This window comes from Artemia sp. Qi Xiang Cuo, chromosome 4 (assembly GCF_049724085.1).
Source record: "Artemia sp. Qi Xiang Cuo chromosome 4, ASM4972408v1, whole genome shotgun sequence".
NCBI lineage: Eukaryota > Metazoa > Arthropoda > Branchiopoda > Anostraca > Artemiidae > Artemia > Artemia sp. Qi Xiang Cuo.
The window spans coordinates 5,411,061-5,424,696 of NC_142797.1; the positions used below are offsets into that span (position 1 = coordinate 5,411,061).

General features: G+C 30.9%; 1 protein-coding gene across 1 annotated transcript in view; it reads right to left on the reverse strand.

The window, feature by feature from the left end:
* Nucleotides 1-366: 366 nt before the first annotated feature.
* Nucleotides 367-13,636, reverse strand: part of abs (ATP-dependent RNA helicase abstrakt) — a 79,987-nt gene continuing 66,717 nt past the window's right edge. Inside the window, exons 11-12 of the mRNA XM_089087758.1 lie at nucleotides 7,223-7,405; nucleotides 367-570 (exon numbers count right to left, since the gene is read on the reverse strand). Coding sequence (XP_088943884.1) covers nucleotides 434-570; nucleotides 7,223-7,405 — 320 coding nt within the window. The 3' untranslated portion in view covers nucleotides 367-433. The remainder of the gene's footprint in view (nucleotides 571-7,222; nucleotides 7,406-13,636) is intronic.

A 13,636-nucleotide genomic window follows, 5' to 3' on the forward strand; every position in this document is an offset into this window, starting at 1 on the left:
CATAGCACTACTCACTTTAAAGTTTTTATATGCTATACCATGCAAAGATAGCACTTTCGCTATAGCTCTTCTATCGGCTCAATCAAACGCTTGCTCATAATCTATAAATTTCAGGGCTAAAGGGGTATGATGACTATGGCACTTCTCAATTATCATTATAAAAGTGAAAGTTTGGTCGATGCATCCTCCCCTCCCCCTTCCCAAAAACCATACTTTTTATACTAAGCAACTATACCAACATTTCCAACAAAAACCAAGCTTATGCCTTTTTAATTACCCCATTCACTCTTCTTCTTTTTTATAGAGAAGTTTAACTAAAATTTTTCCTAAGTTCACTAGGTACTTTTCCTTTTTCAAAAATCCTAATTTCCAAAATTCATAAAAATTTAATTAAAAACAAGAAACCACTTAAAAGAATCACACTCTGCAAAAATTAATAATCTGCTCCAACATCACTTATGAAGTCACGTCGACCAACCGCCGCTGCTTGTTTTGTTGTAACGTTTTCTAATTTAGGACAATCAGTAATTCGATGACCGAGACCACCACAGTAACTACATCCCCGTTCACCTAAAAAAGGGAAAGAGTGACTCATAGAGTGACTAAAAAAAAGAGTGACTAATATCCTAGAGTTCTATATTAAAAGGTATACTTCAACATCATTCGTTATTTCTGGAGAGACAAATTTTTTTTTAACTCAGCTAACTAATGCTGAGCAACAAAGCTAAAAAGACGAGGAACTGTAACAATGAGTATTAAACAAACCATCTTTTTTATAATTTTACTTGTTCTGGAGTGAGAACCTATAATCAAGTAAAAAAATTAAACAACGAAAACCTCAATATACAACTATGTTTCTCTGATGTTTGTCATCTTACAGTCATTTGTATTCTATTTTTTTTTTCTTTTGTTTCTGTTTATTTATTAAGTGTATTGTTTTATTCTATTAAAGACTTTTTTAGTGGAATATTGAATTATTAGTTATTTCTGGAGAGACTATTTTTTTTTAAACTCAGCTAACTAATGATGAGCAACAAAGCTAAACAGACAAGGCAATGTAACCAGGAGGAGCAAACAAACCAGCTTTTTTAAAATTTGATTGGTTCTTGAGTGAGAAACATTAAGCCAGTAAAAAAATTAAACAAAGACATATTAATAATTCAACTATGTTTCTCTGTGGTTTGTCATATTACAGTCATGTTTATTCTCTTGTTTGTTGCTTTTGTTTCTGTTTATTTATTATGTTTAGTGCTTTACTCTCTTAACGAATTTTTTAGGTGCGTTTTACTTTATTATTTATTTTTGGATAGACTATTTTTTTTTAACTCAGATAAATTATAATCAGCAATAAATAAAAACATACAAGGCACTGAGCAAACAAGACATCATTTTTATAATTTGACTTGTTCTGGAGTGAGAAACATTAATCCATTCAAAAAATTAAACCAAGACATACTAATAATTCAACTCTGTTTATCTGTTGTTTAAGTCATCTTAAAGTTAGGTTTATTATATTTGTTGTTGATTTTGTTTCTGTTGATTTATTAAGTTTATTGCTTTATTCTCTTAACGTATTTTTTAGTGGCGTATTAAATTATTAGTTATTTTTGGAGAGACAATTTTTTTTTAACTGATATAAATAATACTGATCAATAAAGCAAAAAAGACAAGGCAATTTAACCAGGAGGAGCAAACAAACAATCCTTGTTATAATTTGATTGGTTCTTGAGTGAGAAACATTAAGCCATTAAAAAAATTAAACCAAGACATATTAATAATTCAACTCTGTTTCTCTGTGGTTTAAGACATATTACAATCAGGTTTATTCTCTTGTTTGTTGCTTTTGTTTCTGTTTATTTATTAAGTTTATTGCTTTATTCTCTTGACGAATTTTTTCTGGGCGTATTACATTATTCGTTATTTCTGGAGAGACAATTTTTTTTAACTGAGCTAACTAATGCTGAGCAACAAAGCTAAACAGACAAGGCAATGTAACCAGGAGGAGCAAACAAACCAGCCTTTTTATAATTTGATTGGTTCTTGAGTGAGAAACATTAAGCCAGTAAAAAAATTAAACCAAGACATATTAATAATTCAACTCTGTTTCTCTGTGGTTTAAGACATATTACAGTCATGTTTATTCTCTTGTTTGTTGCTTTTGTTTCTGTTTATTTATTAAGTTTATTGCTTTATTCTCTTGACGTATTTTTTCGTGGCGTTTTACATTATTCGTTATTTCTGGAGAGACTATTTTTTTTTAACTCAGCTAACTAATGCTGAGCAACAAAGCAAAACAGACAAGGCAATGTAACCAGGAGGAGCAAACAAACCTTCCTTTTTAAAATTTGATTGGTTATTGAGTGATAAATTTTAATCCAGTAAAAAAAATTAAACCAAGACATATTAATAATTCAACTATGTTTATATGTGGTTTAAGACATCTTAAATTCATGTTTATTCTCTTGTTTGTTGTTTTTGTTTCTGTTTATTTATTAAGTTTATTGCTTTCTTCTCTTGACGAATTTTTTCGTGGCGTTTTACATTATTCGTTATTTTTGGAGAGACTATTTTTTTTTAACTGAGCTAACTAATGCTGAGCAATAAAGCTAAACAGACAAGGCAATGTAACCAGGAGGAGCAAACAAACCAGCCTTTTTATAATTTGATTGGTTCTTGAGTGAGAAACTTTAATCCAGTAAAAAAAATTAAACCAAGACATCTTAATAATTCAACTATGTTTCTATGTGGTTTAAGACATATTACAGTCAGGTTTATTCTCTTGTTTGTTGCTTTTGTTTCTGTTTATTTATTATGTTTATTGCTTTAGTCTCTTAACGTATTTTTTCGTGGCGTATTACATTATTCGTTATTTTTGGAGAGACAATTTTTTGTTAAACTGAGCTAACTAATGCTGAGCAACAAAGCAAAACATACAAGGCAATGTAACCAGGAGGAGCAAACAAACCAGCCTTTTTATAATTTGATTGGTTCTTGAGTGAGAAACAATAATACAGTAAAAAAATTAAACCAAGACATATTCATTATTCAACTATGTTTTTCTGTGGTTTGTCATATTAAAATCATGTTTTTTCTCTTGTTTGTTGCTTTTGTTTCTGTTGATTTTTTAATTTTTTTGGTTTATTATATGTAAGAATTTTTTATTTTAATTTTAAATTATTAGTTATTTATTTAGATACTATTTTTTTTTAAAATCATCTAAATAATTCTGTGCAATAAATCAAAAAATACGAGGCCATGTAAAACGGAGGAGTAAAAAAACCATATTTTTTAAACTTTTAGTGGTTCTTGAGTGAGAAATAAGAATCCATTAAAAAAAATTAAACCAAGACATATGAATAATTCAACTATGTTTTTCTGTGGTTTGTAATATTCAAGACATGTGTAGTATATTGTTTGTTGTTTTTGTTTCTGTTGATTTATTCTGTGTATTGGTTTATTCTCTGTACGAATTTTTTCGTGTCATTTTGAATTATTAGTTATTTATGTAGAGACTATTTTTTTTTAACTCAGCTAACTAATGCTGAGCAACAAAGCAAAAAATACAATGCACTGTAACCAGTAGGAGAAAAGAAACCAGACTTTTTATAATTTGACTGGTTATTGAGTGAGAAATATTAATCCATTAAAAAAAATTAAACCAAGACATATTAATAATTCAACTCTGTTTCTCTGTGGTTTAAGTCATATTACAGTCAGGTTTATTCTCTTGTTTGTTGCTTTTGTTTCTGTTTATTTATTCTGTTTATTGCTTTATTCTCTTGAAGATTTTTTTCGTGTCATATTACTTTCTTAGTTATTTCTTTAGAGATTATTTTTTTTTAACTGATATAACTAATGCTGAGCAATAAAGCAAAAAATACAATTCCCATAAAACCGGAGGAGCACAGACACAAGCCAGGGGCACAAGGTAGTTTTTCTTTTTTGATTAATTAGAATACATTAAAAAAATTAATACAAGACCTCTTCATCCGACAAATATGGGTTTATTGGGTTTAAGTCTTCGTCAAATCTTTGTTAGTGTATGTAGTGGTTCGGTTTTTTCTGTTTATTTATTAAGTGTTGTTCTGTTGTCTATGGTAGAATGTTTTATGTTCGTTTTACATTATTATTGATTTCTGTAGATATTCTTTTTTTTTTATCTCAGATAACTAATTATGAGCAATAAAGATAAAAAGACGAGGCAATTTAACCAGGAGGAGCAAACAAACAAGCCTTTTTATAATTTGATTGGTTCTTGAGTGAGAAACATTAAGCCATTAAAAAAATGAAACCAAGACATATTAATAATTCAACTCTGTTTCTCTGTGGTTTAAGTCATATTACAGTCATGTTTATTCTCTTGTTTGTTGGTTTTGTTTCTGTTATTTATTCTGTTTATTGTTTTATTCTCTTAACGAATTTTTTCGTGGCGTTTTACATTATTAGTTATTTCTGTATATAATATTTTTTTTTAACTCATATAAAACATGATGATCAATAAAGAAAAAAAGACAAGGCAATGTGCAAACAAGCCCGCCTTTTTAAGATTTGATTGGTTCTTGAGTGAGAAACATTAAGCCAGTAAAAAAATGAAACCGAGACATATTAATAATTCAACTCTGTTTCTCTGTGGTATAAGTCATATTACGGTCAGGTTGCAAATCCCCAGTGGTAAAACACCCTGTTCAGACTCAAAGGTAAATACATAACTTGAAATGAAATTAATACAGATATATACGGATATAACGATGTGAATATACAAATAACGGGTACAATTTTTAAAACAGTGAAAAATTGATAAATGCCCGAAAATTTCGACCTTACATCCAGAGACAAAACGAGCTAAAAAGAGCATGCTAAAATAAGCACAAAATTAACATAAAACATGAAAAAATGTTTAAAAACTACAATGGGTCTACGGCCAGGAGGAATAAAAAGAAGAATAGTAAGAAAGGAAAAATACAGAATTTAAGAATAATTAATAGAGGTAAGTTAATTGTTAATAGAGAGAAAAGAATAGAAAGAAGATGAAAAGAAGGATAGAAGGAAAAAGAAGAATAGTTACAGGAGAATTTGGTCTGTATCCAGCAAGACGTCTTTAGAGTGGAGAAACAAAGTATCCAAAATATAGCTATATAAAAAAAGGAAATCTAAAACAAACTAAATTATTTTTATCACATAAGCCAAAAATTTGCCAAATTTTTCTTAGCCAGCGCAGTCATTTCTCTTAGAACCCCGTAGCCCATTTTGTGAAATTGCGTTTAAAAGATGTTGGTAAATCCGACATCAGTTAGGATATGATTATAATGATTCAAAATTCTCTAGGTTCCAAGACTTTTAAATTATACACTAGTCCAGAATTTTATAAGACTGTGTTTCAAATCACCATAATCACTGATAATCGGTGTTATGAAAGAATGAGATGATAGAATTTTTGTTTCTAATACTTGAACCGATTTCATTATTGTTCAACATTCGAATACGATTGTTCAATCTTTGCAAATATAATTGTATTATTTTAAACTTGTTGTATCTGCGAAGTCAGATACAATAAGGTTATAGAGACAACCCAACCCAACTACTTCTTGCAACATATCTGAGCCATTGAAACCAAATTATTCAATTAAGTAAAAAATTGCAATTAAAAGAAAATCTCAAAAATCCCTAATATATCCATCGTAATTTGAATCATTATAAAAAACGGGCTATATTTTACTATTCACGTGGTATAAGAGCTTGGAGGAGGGGCATTATAAGGGAATTGTCCCATTAGAGTCAAAAACACAAATAAACACCATTTAATGCCATCATGTTGAAATCTTGAGGATTTCAATTTTGAAATTTTGAAATTGAAATTTTGAAATTGAAATTTTGCTGAAACATTTTTGAAACTAAAAAAAAACAAAAAACTATGTGCTCTCGGAATAAATGGTTAGCTTTCTTTAATGAACGAAAAACATAACTAAATACGTGTCCGAACTTGTGTGTGGAAGAATGCACCCCTCCTCTAAAAACAAAACAACAAATTATCAAAGATTTTTATGGTTAGTACTTTGATTTTCTACGGTTTCCATATGATTCGTCTAACTTATGAACGCAGGCCTACCCCAAAATCAATTCATAGTTACGGGCCTGCAAGCGACATTTATCCAAAGGTATTTTTTTCATTTAGGGCCAAAACCCTTATAATTGAAAACATAGAGTCTGTATTTTCCTATCCCCAAACATTAGGACTTATGTAATCTTTAATGTTACAACAACAAAAATACAACAAGAGGGGAGCTATCACCCTACAATACTTAGTTCAATTACATACTTAGTCCCCAAAAGTTCCTGGAAATAAACAGAAAATTGAGATTAATTCCTACACCTCCCCAACCTCCGTTTATATTTATCTGAAGGATATTAGAAAGTTAGAAATTAGAGCATAAAGATACAGTTTATTGACGCTTCAGCCACACTCTCCCCATCACACATGGCCACAGGCCATGGACCGAGGCAAAAATGCCCACGAACCGGAGATAGACAAATATCCATCGACCACAATAGCTGTTGCGCAATTGTAGATTATTTGACATAATTTTGTACAGCGTCAAATGAGTTAACGTAGTTAAATATTTCGTGCCGCAAAATGGAACACAACGCAACGTTCCTGTGACAAAATCCCTTTTGCTACTGGAAAAAGGGCACTAGAACTTCTCCTGACTCCCGATCGGTCTTTCCTCGATGTTCAAGGACATTTCATTTAAAAGTCACCACTGGAAAAATAATATGAATAACAGTACACTGAATCTGCTAATGAAAAAAAAAAAAAATAACTGAATCATTAAGGGCAGCACTGATGTGTCCCCCTTTGTTTTCTTTTTTCTAGCAAGGCACTGAAACAACGTGAAAGGCTATGTAAAAGATCAATTGAAAGAAAATTACCATATATACTCATTTTTTTAAGCAACAAAACACAATATTTAAAATAATCCTAGGAAGGGCCACCAACACCAATGCTGAGGATAAATATGAGGTGATTGGTAGTTTCTTGTGTTATGCAACCATGTCATCTTTGGAGATTTTTTTTTTCTTTTATTGGTTAGATAAAGCTAGTAATCGCCAAGCATAGAGACACAGTAACTATTAAGTAATTATTCGGTAAAAACGATCAAAGGGATATCAAAGGGATACAAATAGCTATCAAAGGGATACAAATAGCAGAAATATTCTATATTACCCTCAGCAAGAACGTAAGCCTCAGTTTCAGCCTGTAATGTGGCCAAGAATGGAGGTATTTCCTGCTTAGATTCTATTAACAAATGCTTCAAATCTAAGAGTACAGACTGTTCAGTTGATTTATTAACAAATGTAGTTGCAAGTCCAGTTTTTGTAGATCTTCCTGTTCTGCCAATACGATGGACTGAAAGACAGGAGTTTTATTGAGTTACAAATGTAGAACAATGTATTAAACTAGACTAGAAACACACGTACAGAACTCTGACATATTCAGTTGATTTATTAACAAATGTAGTTGCAAGTCCAGTTTTTGTAGATCTTCCTGTTCTGCCAATACGATGGACTGAAAGACAGGAGTTTTATTGAGTTACAAATGTAGAACAATGTATTAAACTAGACTAGAAACACACGTACAGGACTCTGACATATTCAGTTGATTTATTAACAAATGTAGTTGCAAGTCCAGTTTTTGTAGATCTTCCTGTTCTGCCAATACGATGGACTGAAAGACAGGAGTTTTATTGAGTTACAAATGTAGAACAATGTATTAAACTAGACTAGAAACACACGTACAGGACTCTGACATATTCAGTTGATTTATTAACAAATGTAGTTGCAAGTCCAGTTTTTGTAGATCTTCCTGTTCTGCCAATACGATGGACTGAAAGACAGGAGTTTTATTGAGTTACAAATGTAGAACAATGTATTCAACAATGTAAAAGAACAATGTATTAAACTAGAAACACACGTACAGGACTCTGACATATTTCACAGGCACGGCCAGGTTAAGACCTTTTGGGGCCTCTCAGATTAAGTATCTTATGCTGAAAAAAAAAAACAAAGTAAAATTATAAGCCCATTTCTACAACTACTACTGTTACTAGCAATTCACCGCCAGACCAAATTACCTCTGGCCAACATAGCTTCAAACACTCCTCCTTCACTCGAATCTTTTCAGAACTGCTCCTAATTTTTAGTCGTATTTGAGAATGGCACAAAAAAAACATTTTTGTACGCCTTTTTCAGTTGACCCAAAAAGTACGTTTCGTACGTCAAAGGTGCTACGTTTTGCACAGCTTGTAACTACCCCCAAAAAGAAAAAAGAAATTTCTGCCGTATATTTTCGAATACAAAATTGTGCTATCATTCGATCGGTTTACTTTTTTGACGTATCATATGATCACTGCTAGAGATGCTGTAGAACTGTAAATAATTCTATGTCATTACTCCGAGGAAGTGTAAACTCCAAAGGCAAAAAAAGTTATAGAGAACAGATTTGGTCAAAATTTCACAGCTAACTCAGAGTCGGGCTAAATTTTAGAATATAATTATTTTGTAAATAATAGAATGGAATAAACACACACTTATAAACAAAAGTGCGTAAAAGTGCGTGAGTGCGTGTATAAAAGTGCGAGTATAAAACTTATAAAAAAAGTGCGTGCTTTCGAACATGTAATTTCTTTTTATTTCTCAGATATTTATTAATTAGGAGCATGGCTCCAAATTAAAGGATGGATAAAAAAACCTCTTTTACAAACGAAAAAAAGAGACGAAAAGGACCTATCTCGCACCACACCCGTGGCGGCACGTGGTGAAACACCACTTGACGAGTCCGTTGATTTTGAATTAAAATCAAGTAGTTGCGGACATGATAATTATTTCTAGAGAGAAAGATAGCCTCGTCTTTTTAAAAAGGGTTCAATAGCGACTTTTTTGTCTCTAATTGTTTCCATAAGTGAAAAAAGAAGGCAAAAATGAAAGAGAGGAACTTCCAGCAATATTTAGAATAATAAAAGATACAGGAAAACAGATTGAACCGATCAACAGGAGTTTCAAAAAGTGGTTAGGTTAGGAGTCCCAATTGGATAGGAGTCCCAATAGGAGTCCCAATAGGAGTCCAATTAGGAGTCCCAATAGGAGTCCCAATTGGACAAAACAAAAAGTGACACACACTTCTTGAAATCCCGCAGCCACGGTGGGGAAAGAATCGTTATGCCACAGTGCTCAAAGCCCATGGTTCAAAACCATGGCCTTGACCTTGAAAAACCACTGCTTATACAAACAATGAGAACCACCTACCCATAATAAGTACCACTGAAGTAATTTTGGGGTTTTTTAGTGTTTGTGTTTGGTAGTGATTGTTTTTTTTTTTTTTGGTGTTTGTTTTGTATTTTAGTGTTTGGTATAATTTTTAATGTTTGGTATCGAGGGAATTCTCACTTTAGATAATTGTTTTACTATTCCTAATTTTAAAGATATTTGACCAAATTGATCAAAGGAAAGAGATCTCTTATGTGAAGGCGTAATAAAGGTTTTTTTTTTTTTAATGGCTTGGTAGACAATTTCCCATTCTTTTAAGTTTAATTCTTATAGTTGATGCATATTTTTTTTAAATTATAAAGTTTAGATATTGAGAACTATCGGGGGAAATTTAAGAGCCATGATGAAAGATGTATGTTTTCTCTAAAAGAGCTTTTGAAAGACAGACAAGGAAATATAATTTCTGAAGAGGAAAATAACTCTGAATTTTTAAAACTTGATTAGTTAGCCAGTAAAGAGAACGAAAAGTTTTGGAGCCGAAACAATTTCATAAGTTAGATCTCTTGTTTCTCTTTTGTGAAATACAGACGACTTTTGTTTTTCTCCATATACAACATTAAGCATGTGATATAAAACTGTTTTTATAATATATCTCTAAAACGTGTACCCAGACAAGGCGTTTATGCACGGTAGGCGGCAAAATTTTCAGTCCGATTTTTTTGAATTAAACGACCCGAGTCCATTGATTCTGGAACTAAATTATCAACTTAGTGAAAATCAATAAAAGTGTTGAGCAATAGTCTGTCATCCATGGCTATCCAGGGTATCATGTACTCTTTAACTATATGGATGTCCATGCATGCACGCAAATACTACAGAGAAAAATCAGTTCCAAAGAAGCAATGGATGCACAGGAAAAAAAATCTTACTACTATATTTAATTTTTTTTTGTTTATAATTTCTTAAACCTTCTATACAATACTTCAAATGCAAAAGAAACGTGTACCTATACAAGGTGTTTATGCAGGACAGGCGGCAAAATTTTGAGTACCAGTCGTCATTAATAACATTTAGTACACAGTTATGGACTCAATGGTGTCTTTGTGGCTGGGCCCTAAATAAAATGTCCAGGTGCTCAGATAATTTTATATTTATCATATAATTCAAGGATTTTTTGAGTTTTGACCATGGGCACCCACAGGGGGGGGCCCTAGCCCCCCCCCACCTCCTGGAAATTAGACCAGAGTAGGAAGAAAATATAAGTGTAACAACTAATCAAAGAAAAAGAATTTCTTATTTTTGTTTTGTCTTTAAGAACTGCTATGAAACTTGTTTAGAATCAACTCAGAATTTAATTCAATTCTTAGATTAACTCAACATAGGTCATTATTTATTTATCTAAATAAGACCGAAACCGGAACACGATTTAGGGTGTATTAAATAAAAAAAACAAGTTTTTTTAACTGAAAGTAAGGAACGACGTTAAAACTTAAAACGAACAGAAATTATTCCGTATATGAAGGGGGCTGTCCCCTCCTCAACGCCTCGCTATTTACGCTTAAGTTTTTTTTATTATTTAAAAAAATAGAGTTGTGAGAAAGTCAAACTTTAGCGTAAAGAGCGAGGCATTTTTTTTATTTAATTTTTGAACGTTTTTGAATTAATGCAGGTTTTGATTTTGGCTCACCGTACATGAATAATTAAAACAAAATTTGCATATTATATTTGGTTAAATGGCTTTCTCGAAACTTGTTTAATTTTATTTACGAACGTTTTTATTAGTAATAAATATACGTAACTTAGAATTAGAATCACGTCAACCTAGCGTGCCGAACATGTTCCCCCCTCAACAGGGTCTTCTAGGCTCAAGGCTCTAGGCAGGCATGCCTTTCCAAAAACTAACCTGACAAGTATGTGTCCAATAAGAGAGTCATTCATACTCCTGCCATCTACCCGTGCCCCAGCCATTTAAACATTTGCCTCTCAATTACTTGGACTATCTGTCTTGGCTTTTCTCTGTCTACAATTACCCAGCCCAGTCTTGATGCAACCGATTGCCCAAAATACTAGATAAATTCAATAAATAAATTCGTTTCTGTTTCTATTTCTACCACTATTTCTATTTCTAGTTTCTGTTTCTATTCTCTACCACCATTTCTATTTCTAGTTTATGTTTCTATTCTCTACAACAATTTCTATTTATAGTTTCTGTTTCTATTCTCTACCACCATTTCTATTTCTAGTTTCTGTTTCTATTCTCTACCACCATTTCTATTTCTAGTTTCTGTTTCTATTCTCTACCACTATTTCTATTTCTAGTTTCTGTTTCTATTCTCTACCACCATTTCTATTTCTAGTTTCTGTTTCTATTCTCTACCACCATTTCTATTTCTAGTTTCTGTTTCTATTCTCTACCACGATTTCTATTTCTAGTTTCTGTTTCTATTCTCTACCACTATTTCTATTTATAGTTTCTGTTTCTATTCTCTACCACAATTTCTATTTCTAGTTTCTGTTTCTATTCTCTACCACTATTTCTATTTCTATTTTCTGTTTCTATTCTCTACCACTATTTCTATTTCTAGTTTATTTTTATATTCTCAACCTCTATTTCTTTTTCTAGTTTCTGTTTCTATTCTCTAACAATATTTCTATTTATAGTTTCTGTTTATAGTCTCGCAAAACTTTACTATGTATTGTTTCTGATTATATTTATAACGAAATTTCTATTTCTAGTTTATTTTTCTATAATATACAATCATTTATATTTATATTTTATGTTTATATTCTCTACAACCATTTCTATGTCTAGTGTATTTTTCTATTATCTACCACAATTTCTATTTCTAGTTTCTGTTTCTATTCTCTACCACTATTTATATTTCTAGTTTCTGTTTCTATTCTCTACCACCATTTCTATTTCTAGTTTCTGTTTCTATTCTCTACCACCATTTCTATTTCTAGTTTCTGTTTCTATTTCTACCACTATTTCTATTTATAGTTTCTGTTTATATTATCTACCACAATTTCTATTTCTAGTTTATTTTTATATTATCTACCACTATTTCTATTTATAGTTTCTGTTTCTATTCTCTACCACTATTTCTATTTCTAGTTTCTGTTTCTATTATCTACCACAATTTCTATTTCTAGTTTCTGTTTCTATTATCTACAACTATTTCTATTTATAGTTTATGTTTCTATTATCTACCACCATTTCTATTTCTAGTTTCTGTTTCTATTCTCTACCACCATTTCTATTTCTAGTTTCTGTTTCTCTTTCTACCGCTATTTATATTTATAGTTTCTGTTTCTATTATATACCAACATTTCTATTTCTAGTTTCTGTTTCTATTCTCTACCACCATTTCTATTTCTAGTTTCTGTTTCTATTCTCTACCACTATTTCTATTTATAGTTTCTGTTTCTATTTATACCACACTGTCTATTTATAGTTTATTTTTATATTCTAGAACACCAATTCTATTTATATTTTATGTTTCTATTCTATACAACCATTTCTATTTCTAGTTTCTGTTTCTATTCTCTACCACCATTTCTATTTCTAGTTTATGTTTCTATTCTCTACCACCATTTCTATTTCTAGTTTCTGTTTCTATTATCTAACACTATATCTATTTATAGTTTCTGTTTCTATTATCTACAACTATTTCTATTTCTAGTTTCTGTTTCTATTATCAACCACTATTTCTATTTCTAGTTTCTGTTTCTATTCTCTAACACTATTTCTATTTCTAGTTTCTGTTTCTATTCTCTACCACCATTTCTATTTCTAGTTTCTGTTTCTATTCTCTACCACTATTTCTATTTCTAGTTTCTGTTTCTATTCTCTACCACCATTTCTATATCTAGTTTATGTTTATATTATCTACCACTATTTCTATTTCTAGTTTATGTTTCTATTATCTACCACAATTTATATTTATAGTTTCTGTTTCTATTTATACCACTATTTATATTTCTAGTTTATGTTTATCTTCTCTACAACCATTTATATTTCTAGTTTCTGTTTCTATTCTCAACCACTATTTCTATTTCTAGTTTCTGTTTCTATTCTCTACCACCATTTCTATTTCTAGTTTCTGTTTCTATTCTCTACCACCATTTCTATTTCTAGTTTCTGTTTCTATTCTCTACCACTATTTCTATTTCTAGTTTCTGTTTCTATTCTCTACCACAATTTCTATTTCTAGTTTCTGTTTCTATTCTCTACCACAATTTCTATTTCTAGTTTCTGTTTCTATTCTCTACCACTATTTCTATTTTTAGTTTCTGTTTCTATTCTCTACCACGATTTCTATTTCTAGTTTCTGTTTCTATTCTCTACCACTATTTCTATTTCTAGTTTCTGTTT